At 38.6% G+C, this 26,603-nt stretch overlaps 1 protein-coding gene across 1 annotated transcript in view; it reads left to right on the forward strand.

The window, feature by feature from the left end:
• The window catches only part of ANKS1B (ankyrin repeat and sterile alpha motif domain containing 1B), an 822,202-nt gene that overhangs the window by 373,129 nt on the left and 422,470 nt on the right, over positions 1–26,603 (forward strand). Inside the window, exons 13-14 of the mRNA XM_005882370.2 lie at positions 8,647–9,236; positions 10,929–11,001. Coding sequence (XP_005882432.1) covers positions 8,647–9,236; positions 10,929–11,001 — 663 coding nt within the window. The remainder of the gene's footprint in view (positions 1–8,646; positions 9,237–10,928; positions 11,002–26,603) is intronic.

Below are 26,603 nucleotides of genomic sequence, written 5' to 3' on the forward strand. Positions count from 1 at the left end.
TTGTTTATCTTCCTTTTGTTAAGTTGTATGAGTTCCCTATAAATTTTGGAGATTAAACCCTTATCAGAGATCATTGGCAAATATGTTCTCACAAAGCCACTGTTCTCAAAACTGCCTGGTACTGGCACAAGAACAAACATATAGACCAATGGAACAGAACAGAGAACCCAGAGATCAACCCAAGCCATTATGCTCAATTAATATTTGACAAGGGAGGCAAGAGCATACAATGGAGTCAAGACAGTCTCTTTAATAAATGGTGTTGGGAAAATTGGACAGATACATGCAAAAAAATGAAACTAGACCACCAACTTACACAATACACAAAAATAACTCAAAATGGATAAAGGGTTTAAACACAAGACAGGAAACCATAAAAATCCTAGAAGAAGCCTTAGGCAGCAAAATAGCAGACATTTGTCGTAGCAATATCTTACCGATACAGCTCCTAGGGCAATGGAAACTAAGGAGAAAATAAACAAATGGGACTACATAAAAATAAAAAGCTTCTGCACAGTGAAAGAAACCATCAACTAAACAAGAAAGACCAGATGCCTCTTTTCTGAGCTCTTCTACTTACATATAGTTTAGACTGTTCTTCCAGAACTTTGACCATTTTTAAAATTTCTTTTATATAATTTTGAATTTTAGGTTACAGCTTTTGATTGCTTTGGGGCTACATTTCTGGTTTGTTTTCATTAGCTGTTAGACATTCATTTCATTTCTTTCTCTTGCAATGTCTTTAAATAGGATTCCACCAAAACAATTATTTTCTCCATATTTCATGAGAAGAGATGTCGTGGACTATTCAGAAGAGGTTTCCGTGGGAGAGCAGGCATGCACCTCAGCAGCTGTCCCCACTCCACAGCTCAAGGACTTTCTCCTTTGTTATTACCGTGAGGTGTTAAGAAGTATGGGTACTTCTCTGCTTAATTCAGAAAGGCTTCCTGTCATTAACCTCAGCATTCTCCAGAGTTCCATGAACCTTGCCTTCCAAAGCAGTGCTCTCACAAGTGAACACTGTATTTTGCTATTATTACATTCAAGGTCCCCCACCTCTGGACCTCTGCCTTCCCTGCCACTCCCGCCTCCTCATTATAGGAAACATTTTACTCCCTGAGAGCTCTGGTGTTTTCACCCTGTTCAATTTGGATTCTGCTCCTGAAAGTTTTTCTTCGGTGTGAGTCTCTAGCCTACTAAAGGCATGGATTTGTTGGATATTTCTGAGATCTTCAATAGCTTATGCTTTCTGTTGTCCTTTTGCAGGATTTTTTTTCAAGTTTTGCTGGTTGTTCTCAAGTATCCTGCTGAGTGCCAGGCCCTTTCCTTTTTGGAATCAATCTAATCGCAATTTCTGGGTCCTGTGGTTTGCAGGCTCCGTAAAGTTTTCTTTTCTTTTTACTATTGCAGCTCGCAACTGCTAGTCTAGTTCTGGACCCAGCCATCATCACGTGATTTGACTATGCCCACCCATTGTCCAGGACCATAGGGATTCCTTGATCCCTGCCTTATTGAGGATATACTTGCACTTGGCTTGTGGGGTTGTGCTGTTGCTGTTTGCTACCATGTGCTGACATTTTATTCTTTTACGTTCATATATATTGTTTTTATGAGGGGACCAGGGAAGATTAATTTCTTAAAATACTACATTATTGTCATATTCTGGCCATCAGAAATAGCAAGTGATCTTTTAAAAGTGTAAATCAGACCATGTAAATCTTACTCCTGCCTTTATCTCTGACCTCATCTTCATCCCTTCTATCCACCTGTGGTAGTTCCTTTTATGTGTCAACTTCACTGGGCCATGGGGTGCCAAGATATTTGGTCAAACATTATTCTAGGTATTTCTATGAGGGTGTTTTTGGATGAGATTTAAGTGGGTAGACTGAGTAAATTCAGGTGACCTCCCTAATATGGGTGGGCCTCATCTAATCAGTTGAAGGCCTGAATACAACCAAAAGGCTGGCCCCCACACTGAACAAGGGAGAACTCTTACTGCCTGACACTCTTTGAAGTAGTACATCAACCGTTTTCCTGCCTGGACTCAACCTGAAGCATGGCTTTTCAGACTAGAACTGCATACACCATCAATTCTGGTTCTCAGGCCATTGGTTCCAGACTGCAACTACACTTCTCTCTCTCTCCCTTTCTCTGAAGACCGCTGGCACATACACCACCCTCTCACCACTTTTTTGTGGCTACACTGGCCTTCAGAATAGCCTCAGAGATTTCCATACCTTCTTTCCTGGGCTGGCAATAGCAATTCCTATCTCATTACTTGCTTTATTCTCTGTATAGAACCTACCATCATCAATTAGATTCTTTTGATTTGCCTGCAATTGTTTCCTTCATTGGAATATCATCACCCTGAGGGCAGGGCATTGTTCTGCCACTGCTGAAACGTTGACACACAGGACAGTGCCTGGTACACAGAAGGCATTTATGCATATTTGTAAAATGAACTTAGAATTTCTATAATATTAATATCAGCACTAGAATCCCTGAAAATGAAGACATTTTTATTTTCCAAAGAGGAATGCAATGACCCAATACTCGGAAGGTATGGTCTATAATAGAAGAAGAAATAGCTTGTTTTCTATCATTTGTTTTTATCTTAACATGACATTTTCGGTTTTATTGTTATTCAGGTATTTGTATGGGTGATAAAGATCAGGGCAAAGATGGATAAAGGGAGACTGAACTGCTTACTACTAGGTACTTACTCTGACTTTTCTTTGAAATGCTAATGGTGCTTTGAATAACTATCAGATTGGAATTCACACATATTTAGTTCTGTACTTTGGCATGAAATAACCACTTATCAAAAGAGAAGTGTGAAATCAAATGAGACAAGTTATAAAAACAGTTTAATCTATATACTTTTCCTCAGTTTCATCTAAAGAAATAGTAATAAAATGCAAATATTCTTTCCAAAATACAGTATACTTTTTAAAAATAGACAAGCAGAAACAAAGGAGTAAATCCCATGTTTACCATGTCAAAAATACCAATCTGTATTGAGTGCCTGATACAATTAATTACTACAGCATTTCTTTGTAAAAATGAAACCCTGTAGGTTAAAAAAATTATTATTATAATAACATGAACATATGCTTAATGTGTTCTTTGCCACAGGCTTACTTCTATTCTTTCACTCAGTCTTCACAACACTGATAGATATTTGAAAAATGTATTAATTCTTCTTTAAAAGTTGGAATACAGGCAGAAGCAGTTATGTACTGCTATATATCAAACTGCCCCAAAACTTAGTGGCTTAAAATGATAGCCATTTGGTTAGCTCATGATTCTGGCGGGTGTTCTGGTTTGGGTCAGCTTCAACTGATCTTGCCTGGGCTCATGCATGCATTTGTGGTTCATAGGCTGGCTGGCCTGGGGCTGGTCAGTTCTGGATGGCCTCACTCGCATATTTGGAAGCATGTCCTGTAGTTTTGCAGTAAACATCTTTGCTGTAAGACAATTCGTGGTAAAAGATAAAAGAACAAAAAATGAAAGAGGAGCATTAAAGGACACAATGAAACATTTAAAAATTAATAACAAAATTTTGCCCTAACCAGTTTGGCTGAGTGGATAGAGCGTCGGCCTGCGGACTCAAGGGTCCCAGGTTCGATTCCAGTCAAGGGCATGTACCTTGGTTGCAGGCACATCCCCAGTAGGGAGTGTGCAGGAGGCAGCTGATCGATGCTTCTCTCTCATCGATGTTTCTAACTCTCTATCCCTCTCCCTTCCTCTCTGTAAAAAATCAATAAAATATATATTAAAAAAATTAATAACAAAATTTAAAACTCTGCTGAGAAAAATGAAAATACATTGTCTTTGAAAGTTTTTGTTCATTATATTACACATTTTTCTTTCTTTTTCTTTTTGATTATGGATTTGTCTTCTCTTTTGGCTCTGCACTTTTTTTCTTTATTAAAAGATGTATCAGCCTTGGCCAGGTAGCTCAGTTGGTTAGAGAGTTGTCCCAATATGCCAAGGTTGCAGGTTTGATTCCTGGTCAGGGCACATACGAGAATCAACCCATGAATGCATAAATAAGTGGAACACAATTGATGTTTCTCTCTCTCCTCCTCCCCTCCCTCTCTCTCAAAGTCAATAAATTAAAAAAAAATTTAAAAGTGGTATCAGTTTCCAATTAAAGAATTGGTAATTAAAGCTCTGGAAGACTTGTGAATTAGCTGCCTGTTTTATATTTGTCATATGTAGCTTTTGACAGGTGTGAGGGATGACTGAGCTCACCAAAGGATTTACAAAAACTGATATATTATCATTTTCTACTACGGTATGTTATCTAACTTTACACATAGCTTTGCAATCTGGCTTTATACGTAGTTATTGTCATCCAGTATTTTAAGACTACCATGTCTACTCATCACAGTATAGACCATTATGAGGGCTAAAATTTATATACTATACAAATGGGAGTACTGAGAGGACTTCATCAATGGAGAATGAAACCAAACTGACAAAAAACATGAAGTTTGCCAAATGTAAACCAAACTGTCAGCCAGTTATTTTAACTTTTATGGCAAAATGGCCTTATGGCCAATGTTTGCAACAAAAATGTTTGCAGCAAACATACTTGTGGCAAAAATGTTTATGGCGAAACTACCTAGACCCAACTGGAATTTTGCTGACTATGGACCGAAGTAAGGGTGGGTGGCTGGGATATTAAGGTGCCTTTTTTTTTTTTTTAAATATATTTTATTGATTTTTTACAGAGAGGAAGGGAGAGAGATAGAGAGTTAGAAACATCGATGAGAGAGAAACATCGATCAGCTGCCTCCTGCACATCTCCTACTGGGGATGTGCCCGCAACCCAGGTACATGCCCTTGACCGGAATCGAACCCGGGACCTTTCAGTCCGCAGGCCGATGCTCTATCCACTGAGCCAAACCGGTTCCAGCAAGGTGCCTTTTTATTTGTTTTGTTTTGTTTGATGCTTTAACATCTTGGGACCTTGTTGACTCTGGAGGGGTGGCCCCTCCCAGGGCTAGCAAATTCTCAGGGATAGAAAACTCACCTACATACATGCCTTTCATATGCAAACCAGCCAATCCAGAGCCATATCCCAACAGCACCCTTTCTCAGGTTCTCACAGGGAGCCACCATCCACCTGCCCTAATCACACCAACACCACACACCAGACCACTAGTGACAGTGCCTATGCCCTAGGGTCAAAATAGCCAACCCTAGAACTGCTTATGGTTTCCCAAAGGCACCACAATAAAGGTTCTTCCCACCTTTTCTTTCACCCATTCTGCCTCCTGCCCAATCCTGTGCCTCCCTGTGCGCCCCCTGGTGGCATGGCATGCTCCCTCCTCTTCGGATCTGAGTATAACAATCTTGTCTTTTCCAAGTGGCAACTCCTAGTCTGTAAGCCTCTTAATACTTGAAAAATAATAACACCTACAACTTCAGACAGCTGGGTCATGGATCATTTCCTCATCCAGCAGGCCAGCCTGGCCTTGCTCACATGCTGCAAGGTTCCAAGAGCAACAAGAGAACAAGGCCTACCATACAAGTGCTTTTCAAGGCTCTCTGAACGTTCCTGTCACATTTGCTGTTGTCTCACTGACCAAAGCAAGGTGCCTGGCCACACCCAGAGCCATGTGGGAGGAATGGCTGCAGGGAGCCAGGGCAGAGCGGGGTCATAGCTGTCATCAGTCCACCAAACAGGTGTTCCAGGAGGTTTCAGATCAACTTCTCTTTGTCTTTGACAGTCATCCTTAGAGTTTGGCCACTGAAAGAAACAGATAATATTTGTAAAAATGTTACCAACTGTCATGATGCTAAGAAGTGCGATTCAAAAGCCTAATCTTATAAGCTGACTAAATTCTCTTTTACTTGGGGAAGTGACTGCTGGGACTTGGACAATATAAAGCATTTTGGGGTGGTGATTAGAGTCATTTTTGTCAAAACGCAGAGGGGATTGTTACCTAATAATAATAACCACAGAAAACTTGAGTATTGTGCCCCTAACACTCTCTTTGTCATGAACATGGTCACAGACCTTTTGACTGAGATTTACAGAATCTTTTTCTTGCAGCAGGCTGATTCTTTTCAGGTTTCTGTTCAAACGCAAACTATTGGGCCTTCTTCAGCAACTTTCAAAGTAACATTCTGAACTTCCTTTTCAAATTCCTCCTCCCCTTTACAATTATTCACCCATTATTGTCATCCCACACCAACCTGCGTACGTTGTAAAGCACTACGGGGAGCCAAGTAGCCAAGGAAGAAAGAGAGAAAATAAATTGGAACAGAATGCCAAGTTGTATTTCCTCCGAGCATCAGTTACTTCCATGAAGCAGGAAAAATACCTTTCAGTCCATTTATCCCAAATTCCTGAAACAGTCATAAACAGGAGTAACCATATCCTTCCTCACAGTCTACTTGCTTGTCCTTGAACCTTAGATTTTTCTTTTATCTTAACAGTGAAATATGTTCCAGGACAATTTGGTGTGGGAATCCAATAGACCTTAGTTTGAATCTTAGCTTAACATACTGGCTGGGGAAACTGCTGCAATTTAAGTTGCTTAAGTGTTCATTTCGACTTCTAGAACATGTATAGAATAGGCCTTATATAAACACTGCCCTTTTAGAGAGTTCAGAGCTGCCTTGCCTCACCTCCCCCGTGCCCCCCCCCCCCCGCCCCCCCCCCCCCGTGCCCCCCCCCCCCACACACACACACACTATTCTACTTTAAGAAGAGTCCCGAGGGGAGGACAAAATGGGTTTTTTGACGAGGACATAGTGTTGCTACACTCGATAGGAACAGAGTTTTTGTGGGACGATGAAGTAATTATAACAGTACTGGATGGGTGCAAATTGTTTCTCTTTTAGATTGTGATCTCTTGGACCCCTCTTCCTGTCACTCTTCTTCTCTTCCATCTCAGGATACCGTTGTGATAGGTCTGGGAAAGGGGACATCTTCTGTTTGGAGAAGTCAAATAGGAACAAGGGTGAGGTCAGGGGACATGCTTCTGTCAATTCCGAGGGAGAGAACAGTATAGGGACCTGGGACCAAACTTCAATGAAGAAAATCAATTTGTCTCTACGTAGCATCCTCTAGGTAAATGTCTATTGTGGTTGCTGATTTGTGTAAATATGTGAATTCAGTATTCTGGCCATATCTCTTTCTATCAGAAAGTCATGATGTTTATTAATCATTTCACAGGATTAATTTGAGTTTAAATGAGATGATGTCACTATAATCCCTCATTAAGTACTTAGTAAATAGATATACCTACTCACAATGTTACTTGTTAATTTCTAAAAATGTAGGTGTTTGGGGTTTGTAATAATAACTAACTTCTTTGGAATGTGAGTCAGCATGTGAGCTTTGGATTTGTGGTTATTATCTACCACATTGGCTATACAGTGTTTTATTCACAAGACTGGGTTATGGGCTTATTGGGTAATTTTGTAGCAAATATTTAGCTAAATGAATTAAAATGAACTGTCAAAAAAGTAAACTGACTTTCTTTGTTAAATTATTTGGCCAAGATTTTGACACCGTATCTTTAAAACACAAATTAGGTAATAAAAAAAGTATGGTATATTTTAAATTTCAGAGAACATTTATGATTTATCTTAGAAAAAATATAAAGTGATAAAAATTAGCATTTTTCTTTGGTTTCTTGAATGCATTACATTTTTCAAAGACCTGAAGAAATTCAAAGGTAACTAATGTTATTTCAGAGAAGAAAGGAAAAGAGAGTTTTGTATTAACAGCTCAATATCAGTTTCTTGTAAAAGAGTCTCTCCCTTTTTAGTGATAGAGATCACATTGTTGGCCTATGTTAAGCTTGTACAAGTCCTTTTTGTCTAAATTATATAATTTGTATAGAATCATTCTTAATTTTATACTTAAAGTAACAATATCAGGGTTATTTACTTTAAATTATGTTTAATAATACTTCTTTTCAAGTTTTGTTTCTGGATTTATTTGCTGAGAGAAGGGCAGAGGGATGTCATGGTGCATGACCTTGATTTACATGCCTGATGTCCACCTGAACAGTGACTCATTTATTGCTGGGTTAGGATGTGGGTGTCTCATGTTAAGAAAACCCAATTTTGTTATTTAATATAAAACATACACCCTGGGGATAAGGGAGAGGATATGCAATTACTCAGTTAATACCCAATTCATACTTTTGAAATACTCCCTAAGGTATATCAGGAAGATTTGGTGCACAGAAACAAACACACACACACACACACACACACACACACACACACAGGCGCACATTTATTTTATAGGCAGTACAATAGAGACAAGGGTGTTTCATAAAATGGGAATATCATTGTGTAGCAATAAATCAAATGCCTGGATATAGCACAAGTTCAAAAGGGCACTGCTGTTGTATCAGGGCTTTCAGGTTCTTTTATAAATATGCTATTGGCCCGATGCATGAAATTCGTGCAATATAGGCCTTCCTTTCCCCAGCTGCCAGCACCGGCTTCCCTCTGGCACCTCGGACCCGGTCTTCCCCCCAGCCACAGGCAGGGACCCAGGACCCAGGCTTTCCTCGCAGCCCTGGCTTCGTCCAGAAGGTCGTCTGGTCTAATTAGCATATTACACTTTTATTATTATAGATATCCTGACCTCTTTATTTTCTTTTGCAGATGACCTCTCTCAACAGGAGGACAGTGATCCCCCAAAGGAATATGATCCTGGGCAATTTGCAGGCCTTCTCCATGGATCCTCTCCAGCCTGTGAGTCTCCTGAAAACCCATTTCATCTCTACAGGAAAAGAGATGAACGTGAAGAAGGACAAGATGAAATCATTTTGGCCAAGAATCCTCTGTCTTTCAAGCAGTCTCCAATAGAAAATAACTCAGAACCTTTGGTAAAGAAAATTAAACCCAAGGTGGTCAGTAGAACAATTTTTCACAAAAAACCCAACCAAGTCGAAAACCATACCATTGTTGGTACAAGAACAACTAGGAGTGGATCCCGGAATGGGGACCAATGGATTGTGAACACGGGGGGATTTGTGGAGAGAGCCTGCACCCTGGGGAGAATCAGGTCATTGCCAAAAGCCCTGATTGACATGCATTTATCAAAAAATGTGTCTAAGTCAGATTCTGATCTCATTGCCTACCCTTCAACTGAGAAACCATCGAGAGTTAACTGGAGTGAATCTTCCACTACTGAACACAGCTCGAAAGGGAATTCTGAAAGAACGCCATCCTTCACCTCAGAATGGGAAGAAGTAAGCCTTGTTCTTCTTTATATGAATGCTTTGGAATCGAGGAAGGTTGGGGGGGGGGGAGGATTTTCAGCTTTAAGTCTTTCAGAGGCAAATAGAAAAAAAATTAACAATGCATACAGCTCTGAGTGGAAGGGAAAATTCTAGGGGCAGCACATGATAATTTAAAAACAAATAGAGTTTCACACATGTGGGGAAATCTATTGTTTCCATAGAAATTGATATCAAGCAGAAGTAATAACTAGCTATGAGGTGCAAGAGAATGTTCACATTATGTCTTCCCAAGCACTGCAGCTGACAAATTGAGAAAAATCTCCGTGTTTTTGCTGCCCTATATCATTTTGCTTACTTACTGAACTCTTTGTTAGCTTGTCTCCCTTCTTTAAAGAATCTTAGATATTCAGAGAATCTCCATATAATCTTAAAAATTACTTAATATTTCTCTTTTACAATTATCAGAGTGACTTTTAAGAAAAAATGTGTTGAGGTCATGTATCAGCAATTTAAGCTCTACCTAAAGACAGAGTATTTAATTTCATAGAATTACTCAGAATGCAAGGGCCCTTGTAGGATTATGAAATATCATCCTTTGTCCCTAAAGAGGACTGCATCATGAAATAAAAACATTTCTTGCTTTTTTCTTGAAATTCTTCAAAGATTGGACCACACTCTCCTTTGACATTTTATTCAAACATGTCACATTTTGTCTCTCAAAAGACTGTGCCAGTTGGATTGGGCTTTGAAACACCGTAGGTCACTATAATATTCTGAGAACTAGAAATTGGAATGGTTCTGATATTGACATTCTGAATTGAGCTGTTTGGGAAAAATCACTCAATCTCCCTGCATCTGTTTCAGGGTGAACAAAATGAGACATTGAAGTAATGCTTCTTGTCCCTTCTGAAACCTGCTGTCTTACCGGGGATGCTAAGATGACAAGGAGGAGGATTCAGCCATAGAGGGCTAAAGCTTTTTACAAAGCCATTTCTTCCTATATATTTCATACTACTAGATAGATAGTTTGTTCGAGTCTACTCATTACTTATATTTATTAACGCTGTGAGTAACATCTGAAATTCTTTTTGGAACGAGGCAGGATTAATTAACATTTAACTTACCTCTTAGAATGAAGTTGTTTCCATGCCTCAATTCTTGTGATTAGATGCCACAAGTCAGCTTTGGCTGGTCAGACCATTTAGTGAGAACTTGGTTCCAATGGCCATGCCTACGAACTGAAACCCACCCCGTCAGCAGTCAGAGGAGACACTTGCCCCGCCCTCTGATTCTAAAGAATGCACAATTCCTAATGTCCTGACCCAGGTAGTTCCAAACAAAGTTCATTTTAGGAAATACAAAGAGAAGTTGATTTTCAAAGCTTAAGAAAGGGAAACATAATTTATGTTTTTAAAAGCAATTCACGAGATGTCTGTCCCCCTTTAAACCTTTGTCAGTCTCTTAATTGTGGTATTGCAGTAGTGATAACATCAAGAATACACGGTGGAGCAAAAGTGGGATTATAGTTGTGCATATGGGAAGTAATACAATAATTAATAATACAAGAATAAACTCTGTACTCACCACTGTAAACCTACTTTTGCCCCACCCTGTATATGCTTGTAGCATTTGAAAGTTATTTTAAAATGCAATGCTAAAGATGAATGTAATCATCACTTATATGCTTTTTGTTTCTTGCAGATTGACAAAATAATGAGTTCCATAGATGTTGGAATTAACAGCGAACTTGAAGAAATGAATGGTGAGGCCACAAGTATTGAAATCTCTCCTGTATGTTATAAATGAATAAATGTGCACAGGACCTAGCTAGAAAATGATAGGAGTCTTTAGGTAATTTTGGTTTATCATAACAATAGCAGCTATAAGTTATTTCCTTTTATTCATATCAAACAACCACAACCTCTAAACAATATCAATTATAAGTATATTGATTTAGCACACTGAGATATTTTTTCCCATGTGCTGTTTTACTGTGCCAGTTAACAGTAATGGAGTTTCAATTTTAGGTAGAGCTAATTATGAAGCACTTCAAGGTGTTGTAGAATCTGATGACTTACTATACTACTGTTGCTCATTCAGTGAAATGTCCCGTTTTTCCTGGCCAAAGTGATTAGCAACATGTAAGTTGTCAACTCCAGTATGGCAAGAACTGTGTGTTACTCATCTTCATGTATTCCAGAATATCTACCAGGGTGTCTCACTAATAGTCAGTCTTTCAATCTCTATTTAATCTATTACCCGTATGAAATACTGTTTCCTTCCCTACAATTAAGGCTTAGAGTAAAGGCCATTTGAAACTTTCTTTGAAGATTTTTTGCTTAATACTGATGGATGGTGTCAATTACCGGATAGCTACACCTAAAAATGGCTGTAATAGTCCTACTAAAGAAACTACTATTCTGGAAAGAGTCAAAGGATCTGGCTCCAGCTCTACCCTGCCACTAAGTAGAGGTGTAACTGTAGATTAAATAGATCTATAGAATTTGGAGTTAAAGACAGTTGATTTCTAAGCTCCCAGAACAACTTGTGTTAAGTTAGTGGTAATAGTTGATGTTTCTACAGAGATAATTCAGTTAAGATTTGTGTAAGAGAAGTCTGAATATGTATCATTGGGTAAATACTATAATTACGGGATTTTGTAGCCCTTTAACTAGTTACGAGGGCCCTTTAAACAGCATTCCAAGTGACTCTTAAGCACAGGTAAGTTGGAGAATGGTTCTCTTGTGAGGCACTGGGCCTGGGGGGATAAGCAGTGACATTGAAATCGGGTTACCCTCACTGGAGACCCTTGTAGGAGTATCTTACTCATGTCTCAGGTGTGGGATAAGTAAGAACTTAAATTATTCTAACATAATTGGTCTCCATGTTAATTAAGTGATAATTTTTTAAAAAGCTTAAATAATTTTTTATGAAATGCTTATTCGTTTTAGCTTTTGAAAACTGAAACATTATGGAAAAGCACCAACATTGTGTGTATATGTTTAGTGACCCAAGTGCATTAGCTCTGTGACAGCATGTGTGGCCATGTCTCTCACACAGAAATGCTGACAGAACTTAAAGACTTTTCTAAGTGTCCGTAGAACTGGTCTAGGAATGTATGTTGCCACACAGTTCTTTCGGACGTGCTTATAGAATAATTTCAAGTTAGCTGTAGGAATACAGTGTCTTGGTCGATATAAAGGTAAGACTTTATTTTCTTATACATAGTGAATTCTTTGACACTGAGAATGTCCAAGCAGAGCCCTGGTACTTTTCTGGTGGAAGACTTAAGTGCCATTGAACATTAATGTTCTAAAATTCTTCAAACACATAGTACCATAATATTGTAAAAGAATGTTACAAACATGATTATAATGAAAATAAGGGTAAATGTTAAAAATGCCACTCAGGCAAAACTGCCTCTGCAGGGCATTTTAGCCATAAACAAATCCATTTTCCCTTAGTTTTCCTCCTTCCACCTCTCACACTCCATCCTACCTGCTGCCTTTTTTTTTTTTTACTATTTACTACAGTGGTAATGAAAATAGACACTCAGTCCCCAAAACTGAGTACTGTATGCACCTTAATTGTCACTTCTTAATTGCACACTAATTATGCGACTGACCATAATAATTGGCATTCCAACTGGCCATGAGGCCATTTGTGGATTACAGCCTTACTGGGCTGCAGGCTTTTGCCTCTGGAGGCTGGATAGCACTAGAGAAGTGATAGCCCCATGAAGGTGACCTTCCACAAGTATTGTATCAGGCATGAGTATGATGGGAGAATCACATGGTGAAATTAAAAAGTCAGACTGACATGAATTCAAATCTCAGCCCTGCTGTTTACTAGCTCATGATTGTAGGCAACTCACTCAGCTTCCCCAAAGACAGAAATAGGGATATTGATATCGAGTAATGCTAGAGAGGTGCAATGGAATATTTATAGAGTCTGACACCTGTAGATATGTATTCTATTTCATCTCCCCCCTTACCCTACCAGGAGGGAGACGTTGAATTTGATACTGTGGACACATCAAGATAAACACATATCAGTGTTTATCTTTCTTGAAGAGCTAATGATGGTAGCTAGTCTCATGGTCTTCACATTAAATTTGCTGTATTTCCTGAAATTGTAGTGTGTCGATTGTAATACAGCTGGTAGTAAGCCCATAGTCAATTGGTACCAAAGAAGAGTACTTACTAAAAGAGAGTATAAAACTTCAGGGGACCCTCAAAAAGAAAAGAGAAAAATTTAGGATGTAGTGATTTAAATGGTATAAAGTATTTTCCTGAGGTCTGAGTATCCTCTTTTTGCCTGACAATGGGGAGGAGAGGCACAATGAAATTAACAACAGGTAAATTTAGAATGAGCAAGAGGAAATACCACTGTTGTCAGTGTCTAGAATTTTGCGTTAGAAGGCCACTGAGCCAAGCACTGTGCCTGGCTTTAACAGAGCTGCATAGTTTTATGAGCACAGATGGTATTTGTAAACCTTAGAAGATGACAGAATAAAATCATAAGCAGTGGAAATACATGAAGAATCAAGGATCACTGTTTAATTGTCCATGCCCTTACCCATTTTGTTTCAGTGTTTTTGTTTGCCTGTCCCTCAACCTGCACATCTGCAATTTCAGATATTTTATAAACAGAATACTCATTGGATCAGGAAGGGATTTGAAACACTCTCATCTTCACTCCTGTTGACCAGTCTCTATGAATCATATAACTAATTCCATTCATAGAAACCACTTTCTTCTTTTTTTAAAAAATTCCTCAGCAATTAATAGTTTGAAACTTATCCAGCAACCTCAACTGTCCAGTGCTAAGATAGAAATAAAAGTAAATAAAATTTACTGCATTTATTTTCAGTCAGTCCCTTAGGGTTCTCACTCAGAGTAATACTAACTCAAGACTTCCACCAATATAATTTCTAGTTTCCCACTTGAAATCAGATTTAAGTGCCCAACCAACCAGCATTGGCAGCAGGATTCAATTATATTGAATACCTCATATGATGTAGAACATCCTATTTTGAGGGGATGCTGAGATGAGTTAGTACATTCTACAGAATCATGAAATCCCATGTATAGGATTTTTTTTCAGAGAAAAAGTCTTTAAGTTATGTGGACTTGGATTGAGACCCCAGCTTTGCTTTGTGATCTCTTTGATGTCAACTTCCTCACCAATAAATTCAGATTTTTTTATAATCATATCATCAGAATGCTGCAAGATTAAATCACACAGTTGTACTACTGTAGCCTAAAATGTACCAAGTGATCAATAAATATAAATTCTCTTGCTTCTGATCCCAATATGCTTGGCTATCTTTCCAATTAGAGTGTACACCACAAAGGAAGATACTTGGGAAATCTTGCTTATCTTTTTGATCAGTGAGGATTGTAGTTAAGAGAGAACTACTTATATTCTAAGTTGCTTTTGTGTGGAGTCTTTTCTGAAGTTTTACTTCTTTTTTAAAATACATTTTTATTGCTTTTAGAAAGGATGGGAGAAGGAGAAATAGAAACATCAGTGATGAGATAGAATCATTGATTGGCTGCCTCCTGCATGCCCTCCACTGGGGATCAAGCCCGCAACCCAGGCATGTGCCCTGACCAGGAATGGAACTGTGACTTCCTGGTTCATAGCTCGACACTCAACCACTGAGCCACACTGGCCGGGTTGAAGTTTGATTTCTTAATCATTGTCCTTGTATCACAAGGAAGCACTTTCAAGGTAGAAAATCTATTGAAAGTACTACTTCAGATTGTCACACTTTCTAAAAGTCAGTTTGATGATCTTCTTGATGAGACTGAAGATCACTTAAGTAAAGAGGAGGCTATAATTGGCTCCAGAGCAATCAAATGCCCAGACTTTCCAATACAGGGGTGGCAGAAACACTGTCCTTGAATAATGAGCTTGGATAATCTCTTGTTACACTAAACAAACTTCAGGTCTATGGACTGTATTAGATTGAACTCAAGTACATGAATGTGAAAAATAGTATTTAGTTCATAGGTACTTTTTTTTTAAGACTGGGATTTTTTTTTTCTTATACTTAAGGTTAAATTGTATTCAAAGAGAAATATTCCCCAGTCTTATCTTTTAAAACCTACTTTTGCCAATACATGAATTCCATTTAAATTTTAATTATCAATGAAAGATATTAAAATAAATTTATAAAGGATTTTACCATAGGCTACACTGTCTATATTGGGTAAAACATAATTCTTAAGCTGGAAAACACATAGCTCTAAAAACAGTAGCTAACATTAGTCCCACAACCCGACTTTCTAAGCTTTTGCTCCTCTTCCTCCAAGAATCTGAGGGCCAGGTTAGAGCCTCATCCTCCATGAAGAGTTTCTAGGAACTGAGGAACTCTCTTAAAGCAGTGGTCGGCAAACTCATTAGTCAACAGAGCCAAATATCAACAGTACAACGATTGAAATTTCTTTTGAGAGCCAAATTTTTTAAACTTAAACTATATAGGTAGGTACATTGTTATTAACTTAATTAGGGTACTCCTAAGGCTTAGGAAGAGCCACACTCAAGGGGCCAAAGAGCCGCATGTGGCTTGCAAGCCGCAGTTTGCCGACCACGGCTCTAAAGGATAGGCCATGTTCTGTCTTCTCATGGTCCAAGTCTCACCTTCTCCTTGGTCTGCAGGAATAGAGGGAGTTTACATGGCCTTTTCCCAAAGAAGGGCTGGTAAGGGCAGACTCTCTCTCTCCAAGCTCTGGAAGCTGCTTCTCCCTCACGTCTTGGCTGCCTCCAGGCCTCTGAGTTTTGCCCTTGGAGCTCTAGATCTGCCTCAGGAGGTACCTTGCCACCGGGGCAGCTGATAGCTGCCCTCCAGCTGGGACTGCTGATGGGACTGTCATTTCTCAAACTTTAGGAGAATGCTTTTAAAGATGCATTTACAGTTTTCCAGAGTTGCTCTATTAGAGAAATGACAGAGGAAAGAAGCTAAAATGTATTGTAGTCTTACTGTGTGTCAGATGCTGTGCAGTGTATTCCTGTGAACATTTTTGCATTCAATTCTCAAAATAACTCAGTGGGGTGTTATTATACCCACTTTATAGATGAAGAAAGGCTCACAAGTTTAAGTTACTTGTCGAGTCAGCTCCTTCAAATGTAGTTTTTCTTCTTCCTGAAGTCCATACACCTTTTGATAAAATATGCTGCCTACTCAGGATAATAGAAGCCAGCTCCTTGCCTCTTTCTCTTTAGTTCAAATCATAGGAACTAAGGGCAGACATCTGAGGGTGTTTAGATGTAGAACCAATAACTTCCTTTTAGCAAAGCTCAACTGCTGGCGTGGAAGGCTTTCACTCAGACCCCAAAGCACAGGCCACTTGGTCATATATTTAAATGAATCACAGCCCTGAATATCTTCTACCTCCCAAAGTGAATGCATAAATCCTAAGAAAGATCCTAGTTTCACTTATTTTTCAGAGGAAGAATGTTCCTTGCCTTCAGTAATATTCTTTTTTTCATGAACTGTTAAATTGCACATAAAAGCCTTTCTGTGAAATGCTTTGCAGCGGGCATAATTTATTTTGATTTTTACTTCTTTTTACAGCACTATTTTTAATAGAACCAACTGGGGGAGGTGGATAGTAGAATATGTTAGCACGCAAGCACACTATTTTGTCTAAATCACACTATTTCCTAGTGACTTAGTTATATTTTAGATAGATTAAATCTAAGAAATCCCTTAATAATAGAATAGAGATACAGAAATGTGAACTATAGTAATCATCAGGCTGGCATGAGTTAACTAATCTTCATTAAGAGATAATATTTAAGCAACCAAACAATTGTGTCCCTAGCAAAAGAGACACTAAAATTTATTTTAACACCATCATTCCAAATACATCACCATTAAAAACTAAAATAGCCTATGTAATATAGATTTTTTTTCATTAGAATATGGCTTAGATTCTCTGGCTTTGAAATTACCATATTCATATGTGAAATTAGGTTTACTTAAGTTTGAAGTAGTTGAGTATCATTCTGTGGCCTAATATCAATAGTTATAACTTGGTACAGTTTTCAGTTTAACAAAATATTTAACCTTCTAGATGAGGCCTAGAGAAATAAGCACAGTCTTCTGCTAGTACTGCAACACTTCCCATTGCATCTTTCATGTATGATCCACCAACACCTGCATCCGTATTTCCCATGATGATACACTTACTACTTTCACAGACAAAATATTTTATCACTGGGAAGCTCAAATTGTTAAGACACTTATTTTTTGAGACAAAATATGTTACCTACATAGACATAGGTTGAAATACTCACTCTACCAATTACTAACAATGGGACCTTGGGGAATTTATTTCATCAACCCACACCTCACTTCTTCATACAAAAAGCAGCTATAACAAATAATATCTACTGCCCGGGTCCAGCCCCAGCGGGCCAGAGGTTCCCAAAGGTGTGGACGGAGTCGGCGAAGAATGAAGGACATGGAGACAGTGTTCAGATGATCAGCATAGCTTTCTTTAGTCTTCGTGGATCTTCCTGTGCCTGACTGAGGCCACAGAGAAAGATCCAGAGGCAAGCTGAGTCTTTATTTTATAGTCAGAGGTAAACAAGGTAGTGGTTACCATAGTTACACTGTTCTTGTGAGTTTCACTTGTTTTGGCAGCACTTCATGCACCTCCCTCAGCCCATTAGCTTCCCAGATAAGATCTAGGGAGCGTTATAAGGTCAAGCCTAATTATGCTAAGAGGACTGTGCCCTCTAAGCTGGGACTTGTTTGTGACTTTGCCAACAGGTCAGTCTGAGGCTTAACCCTATAGCCGCGCCCCACAATCTACCTCTCCCCAATATCATTGGGTAGATGTAATGAATTACTATATGAAAAAGTAGTTAGCTACATTCTTTGTACATAGTAGACCATAAGAGTTGACATCTCCCTTCTTTGATTTATTTTTTTCCTATCTATTCATTTTTCTCTTAAAAAAAAAAGTCCAACGAAACAAAAAATGGATAGTAGCTCATTATTTCAAATCTATCTATATAATAAAAGCCTCAGTGACCGTTACACAGAACGACTGGAATGACCAGACGCTATGATGTGCACTGACCACCAGGGGGCAGACGCTTAATGCAGGAGTTGCCCCCTGGTGGTCAGTGTGCTCCCACAGGGCGAGTGCCACTCAACCAGAAGCTGGGCTCATGGCTGGCGAGCGCAGCTGCCACGGTGGGAGCCTCTCCCGACTCCGCGGCAGCACTACCGAGCTGCAGCAGCAGGAGCAGCAGGCTGGGATGAGCACGAGCGGCACAGTGCCTGGCCCCAATTTGGGCTCCTCCTTGGCCGCCTGTCACTTGGTTCACTGCTACATCCCTTTAGGGGTCCCGGACTGTGAGAGGGATGTCAGATTGCTGGCTTAGGTCCGATCCCAGTGTTGTTCTCCGTAGAAGGCAGTCAGTCTGAACAACTCGGTGACTCAGGGAAGTGCAGGAAACTCAGGGTGAGCCTGCCTCCACGCTTGACTCACCAACTCGATGGTGTTCGCAGGACAGACCGTGGTGGCCCAAGCCGTGAACATGCAGCAGCTGCTAAAGCTCAAGCAGTAGGCCATGCAGCAGCAGAAGGCTATCCAGCCACAAGGGGTCTCAGACTGTGAGAGGGTGCAGGCCGGGCTGAGGGATCTGCTCCCCCAGTGTACGAATTTCATGCATCAGGCCTCTAGTATATATATATGTGTGTGTGTATATATATGCCTAAGCGACTGTTATGACCAGTCGACCCAAAGACCAGTCGACCGGTTGCTATGATGTGCGCTGATCACGAGGGGGCAGACGCTCAATGCAGAAGCTGCCCCCTGGTGGTCAGTGCACTCCCACAGCCAACCTCCCTCAGCCGGCTAGCCCCAATCGGCCCCAATCGGGACTGTGCAAGATGGCCCCTATCAGCCCCAATCGCCAGCTAGGCCAGGGATCCCACCCATGCACAAATTCATGCACCGGGCCTCTACTAGTATATAAGTATCTTCAGGATATGGAGGATATTTTTGATGATAGAGTATCCTTGCACATTCAACATAAAGTTAAAAACAGTTGCTAAGAGTGTTCTTTGTAGACACTTTAAAAATAGTTGAATAACTACTATATAAATGTCAGTGCATTTTATAAGGGCCACAATTAATGATCTCATACTAGTAAGAGAGTAGGACCTAAAAATAATTGGGAATAATTTGAAATATAGATAATAGAACTTCATTAGTTATGGATAATCACAATGATTGCTTTTAGATACAATTTTGTTTTCCCCAGATATAATGAAGAATTAAGTGATAAATATGGGTCACTTATCCATGAGAAAAACTATAGCTTGTACTGGTTGTACCTATGATACACTGTCCTGATAACAAAAGGCTTCTCATCTACTAGTATTTTTGATACTCAAGTATAAACTTCTAGAGTTATATTGCTCATAGGAATGTTTCTTAAGGAAGCAACAGGACCAGAGCAAAAAGTGTGTAGGTAAAGATGGCCATTTCAGCATTATGATCGTTATAAAAATAAAATCAAACCAAAAGGCCATTAATAGAAAATTTGTAAAATTAATTACTATAATTTCCTATGATGAAATGTCAACTATCTAATTTAAAATTACATGTATCTGCATTTATTTTCCTGGAAATATAGCCATAATATATTAACTTAAGTGAAAACGTAGATAAAGTAAATTATAATCCCATTTTTGAGTACACATGCATAAAAAGATCTGGAAAGACAGATGCAAAAAGATTAACTGTGGATATCTCTAGATAATATTATCATTGATTTTTACTTTATGCTCTCCTACATTTTCTGTAATTTTTATAGTGAGTATGTGCATTACTTTTATTTTCATTGTCCACAGCATTCAATAAAAAAGTATATGCCCATTTAATAAACAAATATATATTTATATAGAGACCTCTATGCAAACACATATATGTAAACATTTGCATGTGAAACATAAAATGTTATAGTTATCAGTGCTGATAATGAAAGGTTTTCCCAGTGAATACTGTGAATGAATACATGAGTAAGTCTTTTTTATCAGATTTGAGTTAAAATAAGTGTGTTTCAGTGGTTTTAGAAGAGATTCATTTGACTTGAATTACTTTTACAACTCTGCAAACACTATTTAAAAATAACTACACAACTTAAAAAACATCCATAACCCAATTCCTGATCAAAATGACACTTTCCTTTGTCCATGTTCTGGTCTGCATGCATAATCGAGTGACTTTATAGTCATTGTCTATGTGCACATTTAATTTCTATGCATTAATAATAATCTTATAGATAGAATTTCACAATCTTTATTTTGTGAAGACGTACAACTTCAAAAACTGCTATTTTATTACATTTTTTTTCTTACCCTCTTGCTTTATCCCTCCTGTGAATAGCCATTGTTAACCTGGTATAGATACTTCGACTCTTTTCTCCAATTTCATGTGAGCACAGATAGGAGGTAGATTATGGATGGATAGATAGATAGATGTTATGTTTTAAAAACATGAAATCACACTATATACATTTCTCTCCAATTTGTTCTTCCCATTTAACAATGTGTCAAAGCTTCACCTGTTTTTATAATCAGTAAAGTAAATAACCTATGAAACGAACTTGCACTGGTGAAGTTCATCCTCCAAGAGGAAAAGAACACTGACCTGGTTGCTCCTCTGATCTCTGTACTAACTTGCTGTGTGACTTGGAAAATATCAGCTCACAATGAGCCTCAGTTTCTTTATTTGAAGATGAAATGGTGATGCTAGATCCTCCCCAGCTCCATAATTCTATGACTCATACTTTTATCTTTCATTTAATGGGTTACACTTTGGCAGGAGGTCCTTCTTTAAAGCTTTCCACTTCTTAATTTCTTAAGGACAAGTGACCAATAAATCTCAAGGATGCGTAATTTAACCAGGTTCTTCTAGGAATGTTGCCAGATTCTCATTTTACAATGCGTTTTAGATATATTAATACAATAAGTGCATAATTTAATGGATATATGAATGTAAGATAAGTTCTTTGTTTTTATATGCAAACTTTCTCCTAAGCTGTCTTAATAAATCTTATCTTATGTTGATTTGTCAGAGACTTAAATGACTAACTGAAATCATGTGCACTTTAGTAATGTGAATGGAAATCAATGCAGAATTTCTGAAACAGTAGTCCCTCCCTTATCCACAGGAGAAACCTTCCAAGACCCCCAGTGGATGCCTGAAACCATGGATAATACAGTATATAAATATACTGTTATTTTCTATACAAACCTATGATAAATAATTGTAGTAATATACTAAGAAAGTCGTGAGAAGGTGGTCACTCATTTCAGAGGATCCTTGCTGAAGTTTTTGTATAGGTTGAGTGCTTTCTGGTGCAGCACGTTCGATCAATTGGAACACATTTTCTGTTCATGTCTTCCACCCACAAATTTAATATCTTTTCCATGTTAACTAAGCACTTACCACACACTATGGCCATAACTTTTGCAGCTTGAGGGATAGTAGCAAAATGAGCAAGAATTTCTTTTTTCCTTCTTTACAATTTTGCAGACAGATTTGTTCTTATTTGATCTTGCAACCTCAGCATACAGTTATTTTTCTTTCCTTATTAAGTAGAGAATGTTTACCTTTTCGTAACGGAAACACTTTATTGTTTGGCATATCCAAATTGCCAACATCACTACTCTTGTGCTTTGAGGCCATTATTAATTAAAATAAAGGTGACTTGAACTCAACAGTTGATCTGATAACTGACAGTTACTGAGTGAGTAACAGCTTATACAGCTTGGAGACACTGGATAAAGGGATGATTCACATCCTGGGTGGGATGAAGCAGGAGGACATGAGATTTCATCATGCTACTCAGAACAGTGTACAATTTAAAATATATGAATTGTTTATTTCTGGAATTTTCCATTTAATATTTTTGGACCACAGGTAATTGAACTGCAGAAAGAGAAATCATGGATAAGGCAGTACTACTGTAGTATACTTTGTCACTGGACTCTTTATGAGAATTTTTATGGCAGGAAAAAAGTAGTTAACATTTCAATAGTGTATTTTTTTATTAGGTTGCATGAACTAAGTGCTCACAATTGCCCATTTATTACTTACTGCCTTGGCTTGACTAAACTGTAAGCAGGCATCTATACTTCCAAGGATTCCTGGGTGTGTCTTGCCCCCAAATCTGACCAATGACTAAAAGGCAGACCGCCTCCCCTTTAACAGTTCATTTGGAATCAGAGAGAGATGTTTTACCACCTTGCTTTTGCTGTTGGCTCAGCTCCACCTGCTTGCTCCATTTCCCCTCAACATTCCTGCGAGTGCTGCTTACCCTCCTTATAAAAGAAACGCTTTTTTTCTGTTTGATTTTTGAGATGCCTGAAAATCCTGAGGGAGGAGTGTTGGCCCTATTGTAGTCTGTTTGAGTCTTTCCTGGCCTAAACCTGGATTTGTTTTTTTCAACAATACCCCAAATTTTTAGACCTCTTTTGATCACCTCAACTTCTCAGGCAGTTCTCTTTTCCTCTTTTAGTACTAACCAGACCATAAAGAACATTTCCCCAGTGTTGTTCCTACTTACTGATTTTCTCTATGTTTTGAAAAATGTGTGCATGCTTATAGGTGTGTGTGTCGTGTGGATTATATTCCTACAATAATCAGAATGGTGGATGTGACATAATTATATGTGAGATATATACAGATTGATTTCTTGCATTGGACCTCTGCTTTTTAAATAAAAGTGTATTATGCAATAACAATTACCTCATCACCTACTATTGCTGACACATGAAATGCTTCTTAAGAGACACTGAGCCTTTATTATAAAAATAAAGGAACAATTTCCTCTTTAATGCTGAATAATATTCCATTGTATGGGTATAGCACATTTTCTTTATTCATTGATCCATCAATGGACATTTGTTTCTATATCTTGGCTACTGTGAATAATGCCGCATTGAACATAGGAGTGCAGATATCTCTTCAAGATCCTAATTTTAGTTCTTTTGCATAAATATCCATATATGAAATTACTAGATCATATAGTAGTTCTGTTTTTAATTTTTTGAGGAACCTCTGTACTGTTTTCCATAGCAGCTGCACCATTGTTTATTCCCACCAACAGTATGTATGCAAGGGTTCCAATTTCTCTACATACTTGCCAACATTTGTTATCATTTTTAATATGTGGAATAGCCATCCTAAAAGGTATGAGGTAATAAAGCTATTGTGGTTTTGAATTTGCCATTTCCCTGATGATAAGTGACATGGAGCATCTTTTCAGGTACCTGTTGCCCTGGAGGGCATTATGCTTAGTGAAATAAGTAATCACAGAAGGACAAAAATGACATAATTCCATTGTATGATGGCTTAGTCTATTCAGGCTTCTCTACCAGAATGCCACAGAGTGGATATTAACAAAAAACAGTGATGTATTTATCGCAGTTCTTCAGGCTGGGCAGTCCAAAATCAAGACACCAGCAGAGTTGGTGTCTGATGAGGACTCACTTCCTAGTTCATGGTCTTCCACTATGTCCTCACATGGCAGAAGGGGATAAGGAACCTCTCTGGGGTGTTTTTTTTAAAATTAGGGCACTAATCCCATTTATGACCTAATCATCTCCCAAAAGTTCCACCTCTAAAACCCATTATACCAGTGGATTAGATTTCAACAGATGAATATTGGAGGGTCACTAACATTCAGCCTGTAGTATATGAGGCATCTAAAATAGTCATACTTTAGAAACAGAATAGAATGGTAGTTGCCAAGGGCTGGGAGGAGGGAAAAATGAAGAGTTGCTATTCAAGAGTACAAAATTTTGGTTATACCAGATGAATAAATTCCAGAGATCTGTAGTTACAATACTGTATTGTGCACTTAAAAATTCATTAAGAGGGGAGTATCTCATGTTAAGTGTTCTTACAACAATAAAAACAAAAACACAGAAACAAGGAATAAAGGAAACAAAATGGAACTCTATTACCCTGTGCATTCACAACAAAAATTTCTTCCATGTGAGCTTTTCAAGTATTTAAATAAACTATTTGTACATGGTATATTATTATTTTTTCAAAGGAGTAACTACTCATATTTTTACTAGAGTTACTTAGTGCAGGACTCTGTATATTTATACTCTGCCTATCTTCAAAAGAGGCTTGAGAAAGCTTGTAATAAAAGATATAATTACAGTAAAATAAACCCCCATTAAAATGGTAGTAAAAGATATTGTCACCTGAGGCAGACCCTAAATGGAGCCCCTAAGCACTCCAGGATCTGTAGGTTCTTGACTTTGCACAGGAAAGAATTCAAGAGCAAGTTCCAGTAAAACCAAAAGCAAGTTTTATTTAGGTTGAGAGAAAGAGGCGAGGCTGCAGGTTCCTGGAGACAGGATCGGGGTTTAGCCACCTGCTGCTCCCCTGGTTGCAAATCTCATAGGGCACCACTGTGAGGTCCACAAAATCGAGGGTTTACTGTACACATCAGAGTGGGTGTGGGCGAACTCGCAACTGAGTTGCTTTCCATGCTGCAATCAGTTTTGGGATTGTATGCATTTCCAAGGGTGAGTTATTCCTAAACTTTATGGCGCCAGATTCTGTCTCTACCCTCTGGTTGGGAGGGGGTCTTGTTCCTAATATGGTCTGTTCCCGAGTGTTATGGCGTTCATACCCCTTGGTGCCCCTTCTACTTACGGCATCAATTTTCACTAATGATGGTATATGAGCTTTGGGGTTATTTTTCAGTCAATTTTTCCTCTATCTTGGGTTAACTGACTGGTTTTAGTCAATTCTTGTTGTTGACCTCTGTGAACACTGTAGGGGTTTCTGCCATAAATAATTTCCCTTTGATCATGCGTGGAGGTGCAACTCTGGTGAGAGGACCTTGTGGTGTATCCATCTGTGGTATCTGTTCCTACTTCCTCATTTCACTTTCTGGGAGCTTTCCCTAATTTTTCTCTATCCTGCCTCCACATGAAACAGATTGTTTAAAAGAGAAAATAATTAAAAGGGACAAAAAGGAAAATATTCCAGAAAAACCTGAACTAAGGAAAATGACTGCAACTGAGCGTATGACTTGGCTCTGAGCTTCCTGGCCACCAGGTCAGAAGTGTGCTACAGAACCATCTCAGGGAACTATTATCAAGGCAGGCAGAGAAAGGAACTCTCCCCAGGCTTGAAATGCTAGAAGGACTTTTCCTCATGGGCTGTTTTATAAAAGATATCTATAATAATAAAAGTGTAATATGCTAATTAGACCAGAAAGCCGAACGACCTTCCAGACATTCTTCCGGATGAAGCCGGGACTGCGAGGGCCGAGGCAAGCTGCAGTGGCTGCGAGGGCCAAGCTCCTTGCACGAATTTCGGGCATCAGGCCTCTAGTATAACTAGATTCGGAGCAGCACTTTCATTAGAATGCAGGAGAAAGGGGGAGTATTCTCCCTATATATATACTGAGCCAGGTGTACAGTGATAAGGTAGTGCCTCTCTAAGGACCTTCCTATCTGTGACTTCTAGCTTTCTCCATGACATAAACAAAACTACAAAACTGCGATCAATGTTTTTGTTCCTTACTTTCAAAAAGGCCCTCTTTACTTAACCTGTTCTGTGTGTCAGTGATTCAGTGATTCGCATTTCAGGGGTACTTAATGAAATTTTATATGACAGTGAGATTGGGGTGCTACACCGCATCAGAAAATGTAAATTAGAGTACCAGTTCCATCTCTTACTTGCTGAGTAACCTTGAATGAGTTACTTCATCATTCTGAGCTTTCATTTCCTTATTCTTTAAAATGAGAATAATAATACATTTCTTCTTGTTATAATTAAATGAGATAATTTATATGAAAGCACTTGTAACCGGGAATGGTGTGTCAGTGATTATGATGTTGCCTTCCCAGAAAGCTCTTTACTTTTAAATTAGAGGTCATTGTGTTCGTTTTTCTCTCAGGCAATTGAATGCAGTTTATAAGCACTCAGTGATGTAGTTGCTTTATATTCATACATAGACCCTCTGGAAATTCTCTAAAAATAATTTTTGTTTAAATTAGGCTTTTCTCCTTGAAGTAGTGATCAGTGAATCAGGTTTTCTACTTCATTTCTCTATATTAAAGAAAAGTTTGTTTACTTTAAGAATATAATAAATAAGGTAATTTCCATACCAATGAAAACAGTAAAATATGTGACTACAGTATAATTGTTATTCAACCTACAATCAAACTCTCTTCAAAACATTTGATAAAGTAGGTGGTAAATTATTTTAAAAAATAGAGGACCAGTGCATGAAATTCATGCATGGGGGCGGGGGGTGCCTCAGCCTGGCCTGCACCCTCTCCAATCTGGGACCCCTCAGGGGATGTCC

Source organism: Myotis brandtii, unplaced genomic scaffold, assembly GCF_000412655.1.
Source record: "Myotis brandtii unplaced genomic scaffold, ASM41265v1 scaffold708, whole genome shotgun sequence".
Taxonomy (NCBI): Eukaryota; Metazoa; Chordata; class Mammalia; order Chiroptera; family Vespertilionidae; genus Myotis; species Myotis brandtii.